General features: G+C 39.5%; 1 protein-coding gene across 1 annotated transcript in view; it reads right to left on the reverse strand.

The window, feature by feature from the left end:
* The window catches only part of PRKN (parkin RBR E3 ubiquitin protein ligase), a 1223721-nt gene that overhangs the window by 178268 nt on the left and 1020254 nt on the right, over nt 1–25199 (reverse strand). The window contains exon 9 of the mRNA XM_074948732.1: nt 6078–6227. Coding sequence (XP_074804833.1) covers nt 6078–6227 — 150 coding nt within the window. The remainder of the gene's footprint in view (nt 1–6077; nt 6228–25199) is intronic.

Here is a 25199-nt window from a genome sequence, read left to right on the forward strand (position 1 = left end):
CTCAACAATATCCTTAAACATTACCTTGTCCATGATAATGTATTTATGGCAGACCTTCTTAAAAGCACAAATGTAATAAAATGTAGGAAAAGAACAGAAATATGAACTATAATAATGAAGAGTGGCCCTTCAATTTTATAGTGGATATTGGCTGTCTTCCTGATTTCCACTTTAAAGCTTCACAAATGATGTATAAGGCTTGAGGTATTTTTTCTGTTTTATCATTTTCACAAACCCAATGCTTCTCTCTCTGAGATCATATCTAGGGTACCAGGCTCTATCATCACTTTTTTCCTCATCTTAAAACGGAGGCAAAGTTTCAGATTGTTGCACACACAGTTCTTTGTTACTCATTATCTTTCACTCATCTGACTACAGAGCTTAGTAGTTTGGGGGAAAAAATCCATTTTATGTGGCTTGCAAGTATTTTTCTGAAATACCAATACTAGGTTTGACTGTCTTTATATTTTTAAATATCTTTAAAAATGTCTAATTTTACATGTCCACTGATGAAGTATAAAGGCACATGTGATTTAACTGAACAGCTCCCTGTTTGCAAATAAAGTCTTCTTCCTTAGGCAGATTTTTAAATCATTCTTGACAAGGTACTGAATATGAAACATTGTCCTAAAATCAAATGGCTTAAGGATGGTAGGTTACCCACAAATAAGGAGCATGCCGACCAGTGAAATGCACTGCATTTGCGCTGAATTTTGTCAAAGAGAATACTTATAAGTGACAGCTATATGAACTCAAAGCTGTTTTCTACTACCTGCATTTGTATTTTGTTGTTTTGTACGTTGCATTTTGACGCTATTATACTTAACATTAGAGCTGGTTGAAAATTTTCCAGTGGAACAGTTTTCTAACAGAAAACGGGGGGAATGTGTTGAGTCAGTCAAAACTTTCAAAATAAACCAGGCAGGCAGGAAGGCAGACTGCCCGGTGGCCCACCAGGCAGCCAGCAGGGAGGCAAGCTGCCTGGCTCCCAGACTCCCCAGCTGCCTCCCTTGCAGGCTGCCAGGCTTCCTGGGCTCTGAGGGTCCCCAGAGAATACACTGCAGATGATATACAGACTATTTTGATTGCTTTTGGTGTATGCTTCCTTAACTATGGAAAAATAATCAAAAAGGAAATAAACAGAATAAAAAACTGATACATGCAGTACCTAGCCTTAGCTATTTTGGCCTATGGAAAAGGAATACTAATAATAAGACATTGTACTTGAATATAATTTATTTTTTAGAGAGTAACTGCAGTCTTAAAATTCTACCTGCCTTGCAGGAAGGGAATGTATTTTTTTTAATTTTTTTTTTTTTTGCAAGAACTCGGTTATTCAGTGGGACTTTCCTTACAGAACATGAAATCTGCTGAAAAACAGAGGGAATTTTAAGAGTCAATTTTTGTATTGTTGTTTCAAGTGTACAATATTTCTCATGTCACTATTAACATGTCACACAGTAAGGCTGAGATTCTCACTTGTGGATTCTGTAATCAGCTGAGGGGGGCAGGAGGAAGGGCTACAAAGATACACATTATGATTCCCTGATCCTGTAGCCATTTATACAGCCAGCCCAGTCCCCATCTTAGTTTAGAGCAGCTTTAGGGCTGGCTGGCTCTGGCCACAAGTAGAAAGGTCTGCTACCAGGGATCACTGGAGCACAGTAGTACTCCGGCTACGTACGCTTGCTCTTAGCCATGCCCCCAATATGCACAGTACACCAAAGGTGGAGATGGAGAGAGAATGGCTTAAATTATAGCTATGCTGGCTCTACATGATCCAAGGATTTCCCCTCCATTTTAAGGGAATCCCTGTCTGGCTGGATCTGCTGGCTTTACAAACCTTTTTTGCTGCTGGAGTGATACAAAGGGACCATTTCTTATGAGAGAATCTGAACCTGAAAAGTCTCTTCTACTTCTCACTATAATAAATTAAGATGAGTGGTATGAATTCTTCAGGTGTGTGGACTGTATGTGTATACTAAAGCATCCATTTTAATAAGCCACTAATATACTTTTCCTTTGAGCTCAGTTCTAACCTCAGCAGGTTCTCAGTTTTTAATGCCAAGCTTTTCTTTGATATATAGGAAGTAATATCTTAGGATGATAGAAAACAAGACAAAGATGTTTTATTTATAGAGCTTTCACGGGCCTTGATTACCACAGCTTTTCCTGTACCCAGGCCAGTTGGTACAATCTGTAGTGTCTTTCATATTTTGTTGCTGTTTTCTTGTATTAAATATGTCAACATTTTACATCTGAGCAGTAAAAGTAGAGAGATAGGTCTGTTGAATAGCAATGAAAGCAAAACAGTGCATAATGCTAATACCTTGGGAAATTAATTAATATTTTATGAGTAATAAAAAGTGTGAAGGATTAGCCAAGATTGAAGGTCAATCAGTGGCACCACTACATATGGAGCACTGTTCATAACTGAGGAAAAGATTTCTCCATAATGCTCCTCCAGTCAAAAACAAACAGCTCCAGATTCACAGTGCTCTTCTTATTTATTTTAAAAGAATCAAAGCCTGATTGCAATGGACACTGTACAGAAGCATATAAAAAGACAGTTAATACTTTCTCTCTTAGAATGCACAGCCAACCATTTGTCTTATGGCCCTCTTTTGAACTTGTAAATTGTTGTATATACGGTATACTACTATCTGCAAAGATACTTGTGCCAAACTTTTGTCCTTTTTTTTACACGGTGGTAAAGAAAACTTCTTATCTGTGGCCCTGATTCTGAAATCAGGTAACTTATATACATGTAGACTACACCCTGAGGTCCCGAGGTCATGGCATAGAATGCATCACATGATTCCTGCCATGGGGGTTCTGCAGAAAAAAATCTTCTCTAAGGACTTTCTTTTTTCTGCAGAGTCAGAGAGGGACTCAGAGCCACCAATTTCTCCCCTGTTCTCTCACGCTTGGGTGTGGATTTTGGGGGAGTGCCCAGAATGTGGTTCATTAGACCAGGCTAATATCCAAACTTTGCTTCAGTGAAGTGTGTCCTCTTCTCTTAACCCAAAACAACTAGTCAGATAAAATTCAAGTCTCATAATCTGGTCAGTAACTACTAAAGCAGAGAGTCCTTAAAAGAAAACATAACAGCTCGCTAAACAGGTCAATATGTATAACCTTTAAATTAAGTACATTTTATTTACAGAGCAACTACAGATTCAAAATGTTGAAGAATCAAGCTACAGAATGCAGTTTGATTTTTATCACTTTAAGGTACAGAGTAGAGCAAAAATTATTGGTGATTGTATCAGGGCTGTCAAGCGATTAAAAAAATTAATCGCGATTAATCACACTGTTAAGTAATAATAAAATATGTATTTAAATATTTTTGGATGTTTTCTACATTTTCAAATATACTGATTTCAATTACAACACAGAATACAAAATGTACAGTGCTATCTTTATACTTATTTTTAATTACAAATATTTGCACTGTAAAAAAACAAAAGAAATAGTATATTTCTATTCACCTAATACAAGTACTGTAGTGCAATCTCTTTATCATGAAAGTTGAACTCACAAAATGTAGAATTATGTACAAAAACTAACTGCATTCAAAAATAAAACAAATGTAAAACTTTAGCGCCTACAAGACCACCCAGTCCTACTTCAGCCAATCGCTCAGACAAACAAGTCTAGTTACATTTGCAGGAGATAATGCTTCCTGCTTTTTGTTTACAATGTCACCTGAAAGTGAGAACAGGCATTCACATGGCACAGTTGTAACTGGCGTCACAAGATATTTACATGCCAGATGCACTAAAGATTCATATGTCCCTTCATGCTTCAACCACCATTCCAGAGAATGTGTGTCCATGCTGATGATGGGTTCTGCTCAATACCGATCCAAAGCAGAGCAGACCGATGCATGTTCATTTTCATTATCTGAGTCAAACGCCACCAGCAGAAGGTTGATTTTCTTTATTCGTGGTTCAGGTTCTGTAGTTTCTGCATCGGAGTGTTGCTCTTTTAAGACTTCTGAAAGCATGCTCCACACCTCGTCCCTCTCAAATTTTGGAAGGCACTTCAGATTCTTAAATCTTGAGTTGAGTGCTGTAGCTATTTTTAGAAATCTCACATTGATACCTTTTTTGCATTTTGTCAAATCTGCTGTGAAACTGTTCTTAAAACAAACATGTGCTGGGTCATCATCCGAGACTGCTATAACATGAGATATATGGCAGAATGCGGGTAAAACAGAACAGGAGACATACAATTCTCCCCGAAGGAGTTCAGTCACAAATTTAATTAATGTACTATTTTTTTTAATGAACATCATCAGCATGGAAGCATATCCTCCGGAATGGTGGCTGAAGCATGAAGGGGCATACGAACGTTTAGCATATCTTTCATGTAAATACCTTGTGACATCGGCTACAAAAGTGCCATGCAAACGCCTTTTCTCACTTTCAGATGACGTAAATAAAAAGCAGGCAGCAAGTATCTCCGTAAATGTAAACAAACTTGTTTGTCTTAGTGATTGGTTGAACAAGAAGTAGGACTGAGTGGACTTGTAGGCTCTAAAGCTTTACATTGTTTTGTTTTTGAGTGCAGTTATGTAACAAAAAAATCTACATTTGTAAGTTGCACTTTCTTGATAAAGAGATTGCACTACAGTACTTGTATGAGATGAACTGAAAAATACTATTTCTTTTGTTTATCATTTTTACAGTGCAAATATTTATAATCAGAAATATTGAGTACTGTACACTTTGTATTCTGTGTTGTAATAGAAATCAACATATTTGAAAATGTAGAAAAATATCCAAAAATATTTAATAAATTTCAATTGGTATTCTATTGTTTAACAGTGCGATTAATCACAATTTTTTTAATTGCAGTTAATTTTTTCGAGTTAATCATGCGAGTTAACTGCGATTAATCGTCAGCCCTAGATTTTATCCTTTTTAACCAATCCTGAAATTTAATCTGAGGTATTTCTTTTTGTTTAGTCGTTCTTGTTTCTCATTTCTTTTCCACTGCCACCCTTTATTTTGTAGCCCTGTGCCAGTTCAGAGAACTGGAGAACTTAATGTTTTACATGCACCACTGCATGGACAGATAGGAAGTTGTACCAAGGTCGAGAGATGCTAACCTACTCATAGAAGAAAAGTTACAGTAACTTCCTAGTTCAGCAAACAATTATTCTTCTGTGCTATCAGTTTGGGCAACATCAAAACCACAGTAAAAAAAGTACATTTTCCACCACAAAAAGACAACAGCAACAGCACGCTGCTATTTTATAAATATATATATTTTCTCTCCTTCCGCCACCTGCATGAATTTAGGAATAAGATCAGGCACAGGAGGACTCCCTTGGTACCAGCATCAGTTAGTCACTTCAACCTATCATTTAGTAGGGCCCTGTGTATAGAACTTTTTCCCCTCCAGCCCTTTTCTTTTAAGATACAGTGGTAATTTTATTCAAGAAAATGACTGATTCACCTGGTCTGACCTCTTAGCACAACATATTTTTAAATGCTGCTTATTTTGTTTTCCTAACAATACCATTCATTCTGCACATCCCTAGTTAAAAATGGGTTTAATGAGACAATGAAGCACAGAGTTTTCTGCATTAATCTTCATTATGTTTCTTAAAATATTCACACAATGTCACTGAGGTATCATTGACTGGTCATTCTCTCTCCCTTCATCCCCCTCTCTAATTAAGAAGGGTGGTACTAATACAATAATAAATGGTTTGCACTAGATCTTATTCAATTTTGCTGAGTGCTGGGAGAAAAAAGTCAAAGCTCCTGGCTTGTCATTTGCACAGTTCAACTGCTCACTGTAACTACTTAGATCAGCAACTTCTCAAACCAATTAAAGCAAAGGATTCTGGGATGGACATACTTTACATGACAAAGTAGTGATTTCTATGCTCTGGCATGGTATTAAAATTGTTTATTGAAAGCTACTGAATCTCACTGTGGTATGAAGGGTAATTCAGAGTCATCAATGTGAAAAGAAAATACGTTGTTTTTTTTAAGCTTCTTGTTAGATCCTGCAATCTCAATTGATTCCCAATGAGCTATAAGGAAAGTGCACAGTCTTACCCCACAGCCCAGTCCATTGCTTGGCTCACATACGATTTTTCTCACTTCTGGTTCAGGAAGCAGGCCAGCACCACATCCTGGAGTAGGACACAGCACTCCGCCCATCTGCAGCACACACTCTTCTGCACCATAGCGCTGGTAGCGGTTGTACTGCAAGGAAAAATACATGTACTGTAGTTCAAAGAGCCTGGGGGGAGGGGAGGAAATCCCAAACTGTCTCGCTCTGGTTTATCTTGCTCAATTAAATCAGCAGTTATGATGTTTCTTTTATACAGTAAAATCAGGTTATTTGTCAGATGTTTGGGGACATCAAAGTACTGCCACATTGTTTCAGTACACAGGGTAAATGCCACAATGCTTCATTCCACATTAGATACAAATTGGGGGGAGGAAATCAAAGAGCTGTAGCCAGAAATTAACAGTATAATGAGTCAGAGCCAAAAGTATCCCACAATTACACAAGACAACTTTCTTTTGAAAAACATATTCCAGATAGACAAACTGAGCCACAAAATCTTTCTGTGGGTAACAATTTATTTTAATTTCATGTGTAGGTGTTTCTATTTCTCATAGTACTGTCAGTGTTTCACAGACTTTCATTAAGTAGCCTCACAACACCAGGGAGGGAAGAATCTCCATTTTACATATGGAGACACCAGAAAGTTAAGTGACCTATCCAAGTTTACACAGGAATTCTGTGTCAGAGTCAGAAATAAAACCCAAATCCTATGAGTCCTAGCCCAGTGCCTTAGCCATGACACCACTCTGCCGTGTGTCTAAGAAAGAAGTATAAATTGGACCATCTCAGTCACTTTTAATCAGTACCTTACTTCAGGACTGCTTGCAGAGTATGGGTGGCAGAAACTGATCCTAAGTAAAGAAATATAAGGGTGTCTCTGGTTTATCACTGGGGTTAATCACAGCCAGCGAACTTGTTTTTAAACATGACTGTCTTTGTCTACAGTAGATGCTAAGGAGAATTGACCAAAACATGCAGGAACATTTTCATCCACATTTTGAATCTTTGGAAAATTTAGACAAACTCAACAAGTTTTAAAATATTTTAATCAGCATGTTAGTTAACACGTTTAAAAACCACCATTCATTTCAGAGTGCAGACAGACCTTAAGACAGTTAGATGGAACCCAGGTGTTAAATACAGCCTGTGGGCTAGATCAGTCCAGCCCAATATATATTTATGTGGCCGTTGGCCCTCCTGACATATTCAGATTGCACAAAATTTCAGCTTTCATTTTTTAAAAAGTAAAATTCTAGCTCTTGTGGTTGTGAAGAAAACCTTAAAAATGTTACATGAGGGTGTTTTCTTCTTAAGTCTGCAGAGAGCCTGAAACAATAAAGGAGACAGGTTTGAACTCTAGCCACATCACTAGAATGTGTCAAGTAAATGACACTTTAAAGTCATCATTGCACTGTCAATCACTGTAGAGAGTGAAATGGGATATTGAAAAAAGGTCCAGAGAGAGGTGGGAATTGAGAATTTGCAACTGCAGGGAAGGAAATGCAGAGCGAAGAGCAGAGAGGAAAGACAGAGAAGAAGGACAGAAACAGAAAGGAAGATGGAGAAGAAGGAAGAGAAACAACGGATAGAAATAACAGCCGTCCAAATGGTGGGCGTATTTTCCCACTGAGTGACAGTGAGTCAATTAAGTATGTAACAAATAATAATAACTAGAAGTTTGGTTATTATGTAAAGGCCCGTTTCTACCCTTGAACTATAGTACACTTCTCCGTGATGTCAGTGGGCCTTCTGCTGAAGATGGAGTGTACACAGTCCCAAATTAAGGCCTCAGGCCTTAGACCACAACGATAAGTGGAGTTTGGCACTCTGGTCTAGATGGAATCTAACATGGTGTAACATGCATACTGCAGGTGCAAGAAGAAGTTTAAATTACACCAACTCACACTTCCGATCTATACATTTGGTTTTTAGTCACTGGTGTAGCTGCAAAAGTATAAACTCCTACTGTAGTCATGCTTTATGCCACTGCAGTAACTGGTCTAGCTTACCCTGGTTTCAAATTGGGATAAGCTAAATGGATACAAATCAGCTTGCACCAGGTTAAATCAGGTCTAAAGTATGGTTTTGCACTGATTCAGCTCTACCAGCAGTTGGTAAAACTCCAGTGTAGAGCAGGTCTCAGTGAATCTGGCCCATTGCACAATGAATAAATAAAAGAGAAAAAACTAAAAGGCAAGAGGGAAATGAGTTGGATGAATTTTCTCAGAAGATGGGGAAATGAGCTGAGGGTGTGCAAATATCACAAAACACAGTGTAAAATTACAGCTTTAATGAAAAGATTTAGTACTTCTTAAAATTCTACCTAATATATAACTCATGACAATTTTGGATTACCAAAAAAACAACCGCACCAAAACTATGGAAAAATGAAGCAATGAATCCAACCCCCCCGACAGGGAGGATGCAAATGAGCACTTTAAACACAGGAGCTCCTATGCACATTTTGCAGGTACAATTTAGGAGGCCCCTCATCATTTTGCAGGAGTTACATGCTACAGTAACATATTCATTTTCGCTGTATTTTTTAAAACAGGTATGAGAGTTTTGAAAGCCACAGTCAAGTTACATAATATCCATGTTAAAAATAATAATCTTATATCCTGTTTTATAAAATCTTTTCCAAACAGTTGGGAAAAATCTATAAAAAAATCCACCTCTCTTTATATTGAACAAAGCAAAATACAAAAGCTAATTGGAGAAATACCCTTTTAAAGAAGAATCATTCAGCGTATGAGAGGCATGAGCAAATCAATTGGAAATTGGGGATTAATATCTTATATGCTTTACAGCCTTCTTGTTAGAAAGGAATTTGAAGACATCAGCATTTAGAGAGGCATATATGACACATGTCTGCAAGGTCCCCTTGAACGTGGGGGCTCAACGAGTCAAATGGTGTTTAACATTATTATGCATGAACCCATTTATCCCAGGGTAATGGGATAAATATTTAATGTTGGAATCTATCAATTTTCAACCAAGTTTGTGATTCTTGCAGTAAATATGTTGAGTGCTCCGAGTCATTCTGCTGGCCTTGAACGGAAGTGCTGGTAATCACAGCTGCAAAGCTCTCTGAGGACCTCATTTTTCGTAAAAGCACAGAGTGGACCTGAAGGTGAGGAGGGAGATTGTCTTACCCTGTCTTAAAAGGTAACATTCAATTGTGCTGAATGTTTGATTGTTAGTAGCTTCCTATTATAGACACAAACACCAGCAATACTATAGTTGAGGGTCTGTCAGCATTTCCATTATAAATCCTCAGCTGAAAAGAGAAAATGATCTCCAGTCTCAAACTTGACATAAAAGAAGGCTGCAAGATTTCCCCCACTGTAATAAAAAAATTTTCATGACAAAAATCAATTCTGTCTTTATAAGTTATAGGCAGGAAAATGGATTTACAGGGTTCATTGGGAAAAAAGCATCATATTTTGTCCAATGAATTTGACAGGTTATACTGGTTCAGCACAGAAATCATGCCAAATCATTATACAATTATAGCACTGTCAAGAATGATTTTCATACCATAAAAAGCCAAACAAATGGATCAATTGGAAAACAGAGAAGATCCTACTAAATGCTTTGCACATTTGGCTATCCACTTACAAACCTGTCTCCCACCTCTAGAGCTCAGATACATTTACAAAGGTGTCATTTGCCAATAGTTTTCTTTTCTGTCTATACTGTAGATCAATTAAAGGCCCAGACATCAACTGAAAATGAAGAAGCAGAACTGTACAAGTCTACTGTCATAACAAAAATCTGTTATATTCTAATATACATTGTATTCTAAGGTTAAAGAACAAAATATCTCACTTTATATTAAGGGTACATTTATAAATAGCTTATAAAGGGCTAATACACAATGAAGAAGTGTTTAAATCATTTGCTATAGAATTCAAGAGGGCAACAGATTGCTGTCAGAGGGCAGCCCTAACTGCAGTGCCCTCTTGCAACAGGCCCTGGCATGACCGGTGCACCCATTTCTCCCCTGAGGTAACCCACAGACTCTACTTTAGGCTATCTTGCTTTGATAGTACCTCTTCATGGGGCTGGGTTTATTACAAGAACACAGTGCAAATAGTTCAAAATTCAAATTCCCAAAACATAATTTGCACTGCGGTGATAAACGAGTAATCTTTAAAATCACATATCCTCAGGGCCATTGATGTAACACAGACCACATTCCGGTGTCTTCCACCACACCTGGATTCTTTGTTGGTCCTCTTCTGTCCCTCTTTCAGGATGGCCCCCACAGCCCTTCCAGCTGGAGTGCAACCCCACTCTTCCTAGCAGGAACCCCCACGGCATCTCTGATGGGTGATCTTCCTCACAAGAGGAGCATCCCTCACTCCTCCTGACCCTCTCTTTGTTCTTCTGGGTCCAGCTCTCCAGTACAGAGATGTCAGCTGCTAAACCTCACCAGTGCTCCCCCTTCCTTCAGCCCTCTCCAGCCTTCAACTTTGGCACTCTGGCTTAGAGCCAGCAGGCACCTCCTGTGCTGCTACTCTTGCCATCAGTCCTTTCCATCGATCTGCCCTACCTCTCTGCCTTGGGGACACCAGCCAGCAAACCCCTCTTTCTGCTCTCCTTTCCTTCAGCCTTCCCCCAAGAGACACCTTCTGTATCTAGCAGCTCTCACTTGCTTCTTTTCCTCACTCTCACTCAAGCAGCTCTGATTCACTGGGTCTCTTAAAGTCCTGAGGTGCTGCCCTACCTCTTAAATGGCCAAATGGAAGCACCTGTTCTGGCACAGGGGAGCTGGATCCACTTCATTCTCTGGGGCCAACCATCCTGTGACAGTTGCATACAATCATGGATTAGAACTCTCTAATACCTTCTACTTAGCATTATGTGTAACACATAGAACTCATGTCTGTAACATGTTTACAACAGGTGAAATTTTCATAATTGCCCAAGTGACTTAGGAACCTAACTTATTTTCAGAAATAGGCAAAATACACATGGCAATAGGTTTTAGGATCCTAAATCACATAGACACCTGTGAAAACATTACCCATCTATTTATCATTTATGAACACCTTATACATTATTTATGGATGTATCCTTAATATCAATTGGAACTGAACAAACTATACTTAGGATAAAGGTATATTCCACCATTTCAGACAGACTTCTGAACGATCTAATGGACGGGGCACTGGACTGGACAGCTACTAAAGAGATCTGGAATCAATTTTTGACTCAGGCACACACGTTATGGGTAATTTTAAGTAAAACACTTGATCTACTCTGCATCTCCATTTTCCATCTGTAAAGTGGGGGGGATACTTCCCTACCACACAGGGATGTCGCAAGGATAAAAATCCATTGATAACTGAGAGATCATCAGGTACTATGGTGATGAGGGCCATATAAACAGAAAGAAATTAACATTTCCCCAAACAACCATTTAATAATGACATCCAGCATGGAAGGAATCAACCACAAGCCTTCTACCATTGTTAGAAACTAGCTTTAAAAGTAATCTGATGTAAATTTGTGAGGCATTCAGATATTGCTATGATGAAGGCCACAGAAATATCTATAAGTAAATAACTGGAGACTCCCGATTTTCATACATGCATAAACAAACATGGAAAAAACTTGTATTGTGTAAATTTCCCAATTAACAGTATTTAAAAAAATGCTTAAAATTAGGGTGACCAGATGTCCTCTTTTTATAGGGACAGTCCCGTTTTTTGGGACTTTTTCTTATATGGGAGCCTATTACCCCCCACCCTCTGTCCCATTTTTTCACAGTTGCTATCTGGTCACCCTACTTAAAATACACTTAAAATTGTGCTTAATTTTAAGTGACAAGCACTCCATCAACTAAGTCTTTTGCATGAAAAATATATTAATGCTACAGGAGAAAAATCCGCTGAGGAGTTCTGGAAGGTGACCAGATCATTCTGGGGACTGGAAAGGGGACATGGTAGCCTATCACTATTATGACACAGATTTGAATGCAGCAAGGTTGCTAGTAATCACAAAGCTGAGGGTATTTGAAGTTTGTGGGCATTTAGTATATTTGGAACTTTAAAGGGCCAATTTACCAAAGCTGAAAGCAATGGTTAGCATAAATGACCGGGAACCAAAATTTAAAGTGTGGGTGTTTACAAAAACTGTGTATTGTTCAAGGACATAACAACTGGATGTCCAAAAAGCCACATTTCCACAGACATAAAAGAAGGTAAGCTTGCCAAAAAGCCATACTGGTTAAAAGGAGATTTGGAAGCGCTGCTAAAACATAAAACATCAATATATAAAAGGAGGAAAAACAGGGGAAAAGGGCAATGAATATAAGCTACAAGTTAAAAAATGTAGGTGTCAAGGGAAGCTAAAGGAATCAATGAAATATCAATGGCCAGTAAGATTAAACACAATAAGATGGCATGTTAAAAACATATTAGGAAACAAAAACAACAAAAATCCCTAGGTCAGGTATAAGTCCATTGCTAGATGTGGATGGTAAAATTGTAAATCATGCTGCAGAAAAGGCAGAAAATGTTCAATAGATATTTCTTTTCTGTATTTGAAATGAAGCAGGAGAAAGTATCCATCCCATATGATGTTGTGGATAGAATAGAAAGTTTACCATCTGTGATAAAGGAAGTTGTGAGTCAGCAGCTGCTCAAATTAAACATTTTCACATCCACAGGACTGGATTACTTCCACGTAAGAGTCTTAAAAGAACTACCTGAGGAACTCTCTGCATCATTGTTATTTTTTAAAATAAATCTTGGAAACCTGGACTAAATCCAAAGGATTGGAGGCCTACCAATGTAGTTCCAATATTTAAAAAGGGTTTAAAGGATAACCCAGATAAGCCTGATGTTGATTCTGGATAAAATAATGGAAAGTTAATTTTGGACTCTATCCATAAAGAATTAAAGGCTAAAAATAGAATTTTTGCCAGTCAGCATAATTTCGTGGAAGGTTATGTCTTATCAAACAAAACTGTTGTCTTCTTTTAAAAAAAAAAAACCAAACAACCAAAAAAACCCAAAAACCAAGATAACAGGTCTGATTTTTTTTTAAAAAAGAAACTGTGGTGATATAGTAAACCTTGATTTCTCTAAGGCATTTGACTTAGAGCATGTCTTCACTGTGGGCTAAATTGGCACTGCTGCGATTGATGCAGCAGCATTGATTTAGCAGGTCTGGTGAAGATGCGATAAATCAATGGGAGAGTGCTTGCCCCTTGGCTTCAGTACTCTACCTTAATGTGAGATGGAAGCTATGTTAATGGGAGAGCATCTCCCGACGACACAGAGCAGTGTAGAAACTGTGTTAAGTCAATGTAAACTACTTCAACTTAAGTTGTGTAACTTACACTGCCGTAACCCTCTGGTCTAAACATGGCCTTAATTCCCCATGACATTTTGAGTGAAAAGCTTGCATTATGTGGAATTAACAAGACACACATTATTCTATGGTTTAAAAACTGGCTTGCTGACAAATCTCGAAATGTAGTGTTAATGGGGAGACAAAGAGTAGGACAATTTCTTGCAGGGTTCCAGAGGGACTGGTTCTTGGTCCAACAATATTCAATATTTGTATCAATTATCTAGATGATTATATAACATTCTTTGGTGTTAAAGTTTGCAGAGGACACATAGATTGGTGCAGTACTAAATAATGAGGAGGACAGGTCTGATCTGAATCACCTGGTGAAATGGCCACAATCCAACAAAAATGCATCTTAATACAGCAAAATGCAAGATAATACATCTGAGACAAAGAATGAAGGTCTGTAACTACAGAATGGGGGAGACTGTGGAAAGCAATGACTCAGAGAAGGACTTGGGGATCAATGAAGATAACCACCTGAATTTGAGCTCTCAGTGCAAAGCTGTGGCAAAAATGGCTAAAGCAATTTCTGGATGTATAAGAAGGGGAATATCTAACAGAAGTAGGGAAGTAATTTTGCCTCTATACACAGTATTGATAAGACCACTGCTAGAATACTATGTCCTGTACTGGTGTTCATGTTTCATGAAGGATGGGAAATATGGGAGAGAGTTCAAAGGAGGGCCACAAAAATGATCCAGGGGCTGGAAAACAAGCCTCAGGATGTGAAGCTTAAGGAGCTCAACCTATTCAGCTTATCAAAGAGAAAGTTGAGAGGTGATTTGATCACCATGTATAGGTATTTATACATGGAAACGATATTCACTGGAATGAGGTAGCTTCTAATCTTGCTGAGAAACAAGTTTGATTAATAACAAGATTCACTAGCTGGAAGCTGAAGTTAGACAAATACAATCTTGAAATAAAATGCAATTTCCTAGCAGTGAGTTTAATTACACATTGTAACAGTGTAACTCACCAGTGCTTGGAGTCTTTAAGACAAGAATAGATAGCTTTCTAAATGATATGCTTTAATTCAGGCATTGGTGGCACCTCAGTCTCTCCTATTCTTTGCCTATGGCACGCAGCAGTTGAATCTCCTGAGTCTGAAATACTTCTGTCTAACAGAAGTCATTGGACTCAGTAATGGGGTATTTAAGTGAAATCTGATGGTATGTGTAACCCAGGAGGTCACACTAGATAATCTGATGGTCCCTTCTGGCCTTAAACTCTATGAAAGGTCTATGTAAAATACCAACCAACGAAACCTCTGATCAGAAATGGTATTAAATGTCATGCTTGTTGCCAGTCTCGGGTGGGGAGGGGGGAAGGCAATGATTTAATGAACCTAAGACTTTTATATACTTGAAGTAGTGCCTCCAGATCAGGGTAGAACTACATTGGAAAAGCAGACTACAGAAGCTTCTAGTGCCACTGCCAATGCTGAACTGTATCTATTCTTAGGCTAAACAGAGAACTTCTAAAGTCCAGCGTGGTTATCTAGCACTTAAATGAAGTCCAGATCATTCCTTCCCAGAGAGAAATCTATGAAAAAGACAAACTTAAGCTGCAGTTTCCACCACATCTTGATGTTGAGGTATGCACAGTTTGGCACTTATAGATTTAGCAGGGACCTCCTAATGGAGAGGGGCATATAGATGGAAGCTGGACAATCACAATATCTTCCCCCTCCCACTTCCCATTCCTTCATGGGATCCACTTGGAGCTCTGAACAGTTCCTGATTTTCTAGCCACCATATATTAGGCCTGGTTTTACTCTCACACTAGTGTAAATCCTGTGGCTTAACAGAGTTACTCCTGATCGACATGAGTATAAATCTGGTGTAAGTGGGGATCAGAATCTGCTCAGCTGCGTTAAGATTTGGAGATTAAACAAGCCTCTAATAGCTAGGTGCACAAAACCATTCTGAAATATGTTTCTGAAAACATTACTTACTTGCCAGGGCTCTCTAAAATAGAATAAGCAATATTGTAATTCTGTATTTTAAAAATTATGTATATTTCTTTTTCTTTCTACGTATCTAAAAACATCTTTTTGATAGTACGACTCCCAGGGAATTTAGACTAAAGTTTAATGATAGGTGCAAATCAAGAATTTCTAATATTTAAAAGGTAATTTAATTACTTTTTAAAACTCCAAGTAAGGGTGTTTCAGAGGGAAAAAATCCACTTGCTAGGGTCAGGTTGTTTTTACTATTCCCATAAATCAAATAATCACCTGTATATTTTAAAATTAATTTTGGAGGCTTCTAGTCTATAGGTGGACTTAGCCTTTTAGGTAATTTTTGTCACATGTTTATAATATATATCTAAAATGTACATAATGCAATTATTTGACACCAAAATCCAAAAAATATAAGATACCTAGTGCTAACATAAATACTTTAAAAAAATCTATCAGGTATGTACGTATGATTATAAACAGGAAGAGAGGGAGTAACTGACATTCACACAAAGGGAGATGATGGATTAGAATTCAGGAGTTCCTGGCTCTTCCTCATTTGTACAGACCACTCTGCCACTCTACAACCCCTGTGCTATTGGCCACCCACTGTTGGCTGGCTGGCATAGGGAAGGGTGAAACTATGGTACCACCTCCTCTCTGTTCCCTTTGGGACATTATGCACGCAGGCATGGGGAGCAGGAAAGGAACTGTGCTCTTAGTTCCTGGGCTGGAATTCTGCCTGGATCTTGAGGGCCATGAAATGCCAGATAAGGCATCTTGGGCTCCCTCTGCAATTGTGCAAAAGCATAAAGACCAAGGTGAATCTGGCCCTTAAAAACAAGAGAATATTTCAGATAAGAAGCCAATGATAAGCCCTGTGCAGGATGATTTGTAGATGAAAATTGCTGCAAAGGAGGAATTTGAAGGAGAGGGTGCAAGATGGAGATTATTTTAAGTTTATGGGACAGCATGAAAGAAGGCATGAAGCTGAGAAAAGGAAATAAAATAAGAAGCAAGGAGAGAAGACTATGAAAAATATAGGTGGTGAGAAGGGGGGTGTGGGACATGAAAGCAGATATAAGAGAGGCATGTAGGGCCTTGACAGTGAGGTTCAGGAGATTGGATTTTTTTTCTCCAGTTTAGAGATGAAAAGCCAGTGAAAGGATTTAAGAAATATGATGATGCCCTCTCAGTGACAGAAGAAAGCAAGATGACTTTAACAGTGAACTTTTACATTGTGTGGAAGGAGAAGAGAGTATTGGGGAAGGCAGAGAGGATAAGGTTAGAGTAATCCAGGAGAGGCCAAGGTGCAGAAGAGAATTCTAGCTGTAGGTGTAGTCAGGAGAGAACATGTTTTGAAGATATTCATAAAGGAGGTGGTGACTGGATTTGGTGGGAGTAGAGAAAAGTCATTGGTGATATGACATTGGGACACTGTAAAGCTCATGACATAGTTAATGGGAACAGAGATAAGAGGTGGTAGGGAGGGATCAGGAGTGCAGACATATTTCAGTTTCAGAGAGAGAGTGAGTTTGGGACTGTGGTGGCATACACAATGATTGAGTTGAGAGTCAGATGGAGATCTGAGGCTGAACAGATGAGTAGAGGACAGGTGCTGAGAGGTGGATTCAGAAGTCACTGGCAGAAAAATATAGCTGAAGCCAAAGGAATGGATGGAGTCAACAAAGGAAAAGAGAAGGGGAGAGAGGACAAGACAATGAGGTAGCCAACAGATAGGAAGAGACTTATATTAATGAAAGAGAAAGATTTGAGGATGAAACTCCATATTAACAAAACAGCCCACAATTTTCTCAGGGTTACCTAGGTATTGGAAAGACCTGGGCAAATTCTCCACAGCAAATAATGTATCTAATGAATATTATTTCTTTCTCTGTTTGTGAATTTTCCAAGGGCAGCTGACAATTTTCTCAATTTGAAATTTCTAAATTGAAATTATTTGCTTAACAATTTATATGAGTAATTCTTGGTACATAGACAGTTACGACCACTTTGTTGCAGTAGTATATTTGAAATTCAAACTCCAAACTGTTGACTACTTTAAACTCGTCAGACGTATTTCTGTTTACTGATTGGATGAATGTAATGTGATAATGAGTTCAAAATTCACTTCATGTGAATATTCTTTAACATACACTTAAAATTCACTGGTTCCACAAATATTCATACCATCAAACTCATTCAGTACTATATGTGATGGAAACATAGTACAAAAAGGGCACAAGCACATTTTCAGCAAATTTCTTTTAAAATATGAATGAATGTTACATTAAGTGTGTAAAAGTTTGTTATTACAATAACCAGGGTGTGGGCGGTCAAGCCTAGTGGTCAGAGCTGGAGACATATTAGGTTCCAGGCCAAGCATCAGAGCCAGAGCCAGTGCAAGAGTAAGGCGTCAGAGCAGGGACCTGGAGTACGTCAGGAAAGCAAGAACTGGGAATAGAGGAGGGTCTGGGATAAGGACAGGAACCATAAGCAGGCAGGAATGCAGGATTCAGGAGCCAGATAAACAGGAGGGGTCCATTGTAGCAGCCAGCCAGGGATTTCTCTAATTGCTCTGACAACTTCCTGTGTTGCTTCCTGGTTTATATAGAGCTCCTCAGCCAGTCAGGGTTGTTGGATGTTTCCCTCAATCAGGAACTTCAGGGTAAGGGCCCTCTGCAAGCCAGCACTTCACTGGTTCCCTTTTCTGGTTACTCAGGTGAGCTGCTGGGTGTCAGCTGTGGCCAAAGGACACATGGGGCCTGCATTCGAAGCTCAAGATCCCTCACAGTTATAAAAAGGAAAGTGAAAAATTGTTCTCCTTAACCACTGAGAACAGGACAAGAAGTAATGGGCATAAAGTGCAGCAAGGGAGATCTAGTTAGGTAAAACTTCCTAACTGTCAGGGTAGTTAAGCACTAAAATAAGTTACCTAGGGAGGTTGTGAAATCTCCGTCATTTGAGGTTTTTAAGAACAGTTTAGACAAACACCTGTCAGGGATGGTCTAGATAATACTTAGTCCTGCCTCGGTGCAGGGGACTGAACTAGATGACCTGACAAGGTCCCTTCCGGTCCTACATTTCTATGATTATTTACACACACACACACCCCAGAATTCTCTCAGCACTACTGTCACACCTCATATAACATAAACAGGGTTCTGTTAAAGCTACCACACATAGCAAAAGATTGTTCAGATACACACCATCCTGGGACAGTGCTTCTGCAAAATTCCAACACTGGGGAGGCTCCTTTGCATAAAATCTCCTAATGCACAAAGGAATTTTGCTGAAGAATGGAGTGCCTCCCAGAAGGCTTACTCTGAGTCAAGGGATACAACATCCAAAATGTTCCCAAAGAAAAGACTGCAATGAGTTGCAGCAACAGCAGCTAATGAGAGATCTGTTAAAATGGATCACTTCACTGTCAAAATATCAAGAAACTGGCCAAAACATTATGCAACACTGTCAGAATTGACAATATAGCAGAGAGGTCTAGCTATACGTTACTGAGCAGCTTCTTTCCTTGTCACTAGCCTGTCATCTGCTTTCTCTATGCTATGTCCTGTTGGGGGCACTCAGGTACAGCAGCAGATTTCTCCTGCATTATTTGTTTTCTCTTTTGCCCCTCACACATAGCTATTTTATTCATGAATCACAATATTCCATTTAAACAATTAAACATGTTTTTTATCACTCTTGGGGAAAAAAAGAAGAAAGTTTCTCAGAGTCATTAGGAAGAATCCATAACACAGTTCCATACAGATTGCCAGTAATCTTGCTGTGTTAGTATACTGTAGTGTTTAGGTCTGAATTGAAGCACACCATCTCTTTTCTCTAGCTTGTTGTTGAATTACTTGTCTTATGCAAGTAGCCATGTTAGTCTGGATCTGTAAAAGTGGCAAAGAGTCCTGTGGCACCTTATAGACTAACAGACTATAAAGTGCCACAAGACTGTTTGCCGCCTTTGCCTTATACAGTATTTGGACAGAGCCCACATTTACATTTGCTGCATCTTTAGCATATTTTTGTAAGCAGCTTGTAATATCATTACTCGTGAACTCATTTCCATTTAATCACAGAGAAAGCCAGCCTCACAGGACAAATAGCTGCTCTGTAGGAGACTGACTTTCTTACACTGTTTTATTTTTCAGCGGGTCCTTAGCTAATAAATCTTTCCTCCCAGTCCTCAGCATCTGTCATGTACCTATGAAGTGAAGTGGTTAGATAGAGGGCTGAACCTTATCCAAGTGAAAATGAAGGATTATGAATGATGAAATCAAACTTCACGGGGGAGGGGGGGACAGGCGGGTGAAGTCCCAAACAGCTAAAATCTCAATTGTGGTAACATGCAAAAGTTTAGATTTTGGCTCTGCTGAGGCAGTCTGTTCTGGAGATTCTCTTTATGTTTATTGGTTTGTACAGAACAAGAGCTTTGTACATTGGGAGAACTTACACAACGAAGACCCAAACCAACCAGAACCACTCTTGCTGCATTTCCTTCATGTTATAATACACCAGGAAACCACAAGAAGATAGATAATGAAAAGCCAAAACACTAGGATGTCCCTTCTTCTGCAAGTGTTTCTGAAGAAGATTGCCTTTGGAGACTAGAGCTGTATGAATAATCAATTTTTTGGTTCACTAGCCAAACTGGAAACAAAATGAAAATAATTTTCATTTTGGATAAAAAACAAAATGTTTTCTTTTTCAGTTGCCTCAGACATTTTACTTGCTTTTTTTAAACATTAAAAGTAAATGAAATTTGGAACCAAAGAAAGTGGCATCCCCCTAATACTTATGTGAGAAAGCTGTTAGTCTCCACTTTGCCGGATTCAGAGCAGGGATTTGAAACTTGGTCTCCCACATTCTGAATTCCTTAACCACTGGGCTACAGTTGGGGCACCAGTACCATCTGTGCCTCCTCCATTTTGTGAATGGCATACAAGCCCCCTTGCAAAGCTAGCCCAAATACATATTTCCTTTTAGAAATGTCAACACAGCTCATTTTGACATTTAAAAAAATATTTGACCAAAACAATTAACCAAAATACATATGAAATTGTGAAATGTTTTGGCCGACCCAAATCTGCATTTCAGAGGTAAAAGTTTCACCCAGGTCTATTGGACGTTTTACTAGTAAGGACTATGAGGAACCCTCTCAAAGTGACAGATGAGGCAGAGCAGTAATCTGTTGCCATCCATTTGTGTTGCTCTACCAACACTCTGTATTTCAATAAAAAATGTTTCATAAACCAGTTAATAGTAGTAAAGTTAAAAAGTCAACAAAACACAGCATGTAGCAGTGAAATGAATATACCGTGTGGTGGGACAGGTTTCCATCCCAGTTAGGAATGGGTTAAAGAGCTCCCCTGGGCACAATCAGACCTAACCCAGTGCACCTATGAAGCCTGTCAAATCTGGAGAGGGTCAGCTCCTTGCAAAAGAGGATCCAAATCCAGTGCAGAGTGGCACTCAAAAGCAAGATCTAGAGCTCTCTAGCCCAGTGTTCTTCACTTCAAGGCCCACGAGCCAGTGGTGGCTCCCCTGGACCCTAAGTGCGGCTCCCTGTCAACCGTGCTGTCCGGCTCCCTGCCTGCCCGGGCCCCATGCTGCTCCCTGAAGTGGCCAGCACGCCCCTGTCAAGCCACAAGTCCCAGCAGCTCTACTACTCACCTGTACCCCACCGTCAAACCCCTCAGCATGATGCACCAGGACCAATACTTAAGGTAGGCCTCTACTCACTCTGAGAGGTTCTACCTGGGGACAGGCGAAGTAGACAACATCTGGATGGCTTCATTTCAGGAAGAAGGAAAATTGGCTGCCTGCACTAGGTAAGAGGCTTATCTTGTTAAGATGTATTATTTGTGTTGCGTTGTCACCTAGGAACCCAGACTATGGGTGAGGATATCATTGCGCTTAGCACTGTACAAACACAGAATAAAAAGAGCATCCTTGCTCCAAAGGGCTTATAGTCTAAGGATGTGCCTGCACCACAGCTGGAAAGTATGATTTCTAGCACAGGGTGGATGTACACAGACTAGCTCTGGCGTGGTGACACAACACTTCTTTCAAGCAAGCAATTATAGCTATGACAGTGAAAATCAATCCCTCTTCTGCAAGTTAGCTTCTTCAAACTGTTCAGCCCACAGTCCTGAACAAGTTACCAAGTAAAACAATGTGCAAAAAATGGATGATATTGTTCAAAAAATGTCTGTTGAAACTGGGATTTTCTTTTTCTTTTTTTTAAACAGGAACCTGGGTTTTGGACTCAACTAAATTTGTCATTAAAAGTGTCCGCTCTCCATGGAAAATTTCAATATTTCAAAACAAATATTTTGATTTTCTGGGTAAAGTTCTTTTTTTTTTTTAGCAAAAATTTCACTTTATTTGTTGAAAACTCACAATTTTCTGCATGTGGGGAAGGTGGAGGAGGGAACAAATACAAAAAGCATGTTCTGACCAGCTCTAGTTGACACCTCATCCATTAAAACTGTCTCCAGTCAAAACACTTATCTGGTGATCCAAATTATGGCCACTTCTTTCGGTTTCTTGCACTGGCCTGGTGTGTCGCTAAAGCAATTTTGTAACCCTATCAGGAAACTTGAAGACTCCTAATCAGTTCTTTCAGTTTAAACAAATCCAGGTTGTATCAGTTTGTCTCTTACTTTTGCTTAATTTTATAAAGTTTTATACGAGTCAAGCTAAACTTGCTACCTTTCACCAGGTTGAGGTTATTAAGGATATAGGCTTTTCGCACAATGCATATCACGATATTGCATTGCACGATATGCACTTATCAGGAATACTGGAGTTCACATAATTGAGATTCAACTCCTCTCTACAACCACTCTAAGTATTCTGGTGGGTGACCCCTTGCTATGGAACTCCTTTTCACCAGACACCAGCATAACCACAGAACTTACCACCTCCCAAATTAAACGTAAAAAACATCTATTTGCACTAGTTTTCCCTCACTGTTCATGTTTACGTAAAGAAACCAGGCACACACAGTCAGTTCTCCAACAGTTTGTCCTGCCAGGTGCCAAGCATCCTCATCTCCTATTGGCTATTGGTGGTCAGCATGTTCAGCACCTCACAGGATCAAGCCCCAGATGGAGGAGAGGATAGTACAGCATTGGGGGGGGGGAGAGAGAGAGAGAGAGAATTTCACATTTGCTTTATTTGAATTTCTGTGAGTTCTGATACCACAGTGACGGAGACATTAAAAACCGATCTACACTAATCATATTGCAAGGTGCATCTATCCTCCTGTGGTGTTTAGATGCTGCTTGTAATTATTAGAACTGGGAGCACTGGCTGTTGGGAGTCTGAAAGGACAGGAAACAGGAAGGGTGGGGGAGTTGAAGAGGCTGAGTGAGAGTTACCGAGGGTGCAGCAGCAGCTTGGTAAAGAGGTTTCCACTTTAAAAATAAAGTCCTGTTGAAGTTCGTTAGTACCTTGCCTGGTTATTACAAGATTTTAGCGATGATGATGGGATCTTCTGCCTCTGAACCCACCTGCACCCTTTCTGCAAAGCCCAGGTGAGCCTCCAATTGCTTTTACTGCCTGGATCCATATATTTGAGACTTATCTGCTTGCAATCAGTGCTACACAGATTTCTGAAGTAAGAAAGCATGCTCTGCTAATCCACTGCCTTCGAGCAGAAGGGCAGCATATATTTTACACTTTTCCCTTTGCAGATGATAAATGAGAGACTGCACTCACTGGATTAAAGAACTTTTTTGTGCCAAAAGTGAATGTAGTAGTTAATCGCTACAGATTTCGCCAGCGTGAGCAGAAAACAGGGGAGACTATAATGCAGTATATTGCTTCCCTGAGGAGTCTGATAGTAACTTGTGACTTTGGGAATATGGCAGATGAGATGATCAGAGACCAGCTCATTGAGAAAACAACAATGCTTCATGTAAGAGAACACTTACTTCAAGAACCACAACTTACACTAGAAAAAGCAATAACCATTGCTACTCAGATTGAGTCAGCTGCAGCTGAAGCCAAAATAATGAGCATGGATACAGGAGGCTCAGTCCAGGCTGTGATTCCTTTGCAGAAAAGTTCACTGTCACTGCAGACAAACGACTCCAAGAGGAAAACTAATGAAAAACCACCAAATCAGCAAATTCAAAATATAGTAAAAGCATGGTTTCGCTGTGGATCCCCACAACACCTTGCAAGCTACACAGGATGTCCGGCAAAAGTAGCTCAGTGCAATCACTGCAAAAAGATTGGGCATTTTGCTAAAGTATGTCGCAGCAGCCAGTTCAATCAACAGGTGCATGCAGTTACAATACCAGATGTTACTGTGCTGAGCGTGGACAAAATCACTACTGCACATATTCCAGAACAAATAAAGTGCACTGTAAAGGTTTCCGCCATACCCTCAGGTAATTCACACTCTATTCAACTAATGTTGGACACTGGCTCAGCAGTATCTATACTACCTGATTCCATCTATTTGCATTACTTTAAAGATGTGCCTCTTACTGAACCCAAACTTCACTTGGTGTGCTCTTTGAAAAACCATATTCCAGTACGTGGCTGCCTACCAGCAGCAGTTACTTTTGGGGATTGCTGTGTAACTGCAGAGTTCTACATTGTCCACAAAGGCACTCCTATCCTTGGCAGAGATTTATTGGCTGCTTTAAATCTCAGGGTAGTTAATGGATGAATTGATCTTCCTCAGCAAAGCACTCTTGCGATACACACACCAGTTTCAGCTGGGACCCAACACCAGGTTGAAGAGAAACTCGGCTGTGCTTATGGGTTTCTGCATAAAGTTAAAATGTGGAATAATGTGATGCCTGTACGACAGAAGTTACGGCACTTACCATTTTCAGTCAGGGAAGCTGTTTCAGAGGAACTGAGAAAACTTGTTCAAAAGGACATTATTGAAGAGACTGACTCCTCAGAATTGGTTTCACCTATAGTAGTGACGCAGAAGAAGGGTGGAGGCATTTGCCTTTGTGTGGACTTAAGGGAGCCAAATAAAGCGATTGTGATTGACAGCCATCCTCTTCCTCACATAGAAGAAGTATTTGCAGAACTCCGTGGAGCAAAGATGTTTTCTACTCTTGATTTGCAGAGAGCATACTACCAGGTTATGTTGCATGAAGATAGCAGAGACCTCACAGTATTTATTACACATGAGGGACTATTCCGTTTTAAACATGTACCATACGGTCTCACTATCTGCCCCAAGTGCCTTCCAAAAAATGATGTGATTGATTCTGAAGAATCAACATGGAGTTCAGTGCTATCTGGATGATATTATCGTGTTTGGAAATACTTCTGAGGAGCATGACAATAACCTGCAGTCTGTACTAAACTGCATCAGCAAAGCAGGCCTCAAGCTCAATAGGTCCAAATGCAAATTTAGACAAGCTGTACTCTCCTTTCTGGGGCATACAATTTCACAGGCTGGACTAAAATCCTGTGTCACTTGCCAAATGCATGATAAGACAGCAGTGAAATGTACCCCTCCATTACAGCCTGTTCCTCTTCCTGAATCTGCATGGGAAGAAGTGGCGATTGACATTGTAGGACCCTTTGATACTGTTCAAAGTGACTGCCGTTTTGCCATCACTTTAATAGACCATTTCAGTAAATGGCCTGAGGTAGCGTTTACATCGCAAATCTCTTCTACTACAATAATTAAGTTCTTCTCTTCAGTTTTTAGCAGGGAAGGTAACCCCAACGAACTGGTTTCAGATAATGGTAGTCAATTTACTTCCCTGGAGTTTGAAAC

The sequence above is a fragment of the Natator depressus genome, chromosome 3 (assembly GCF_965152275.1).
Source record: "Natator depressus isolate rNatDep1 chromosome 3, rNatDep2.hap1, whole genome shotgun sequence".
NCBI lineage: Eukaryota > Metazoa > Chordata > Testudines > Cheloniidae > Natator > Natator depressus.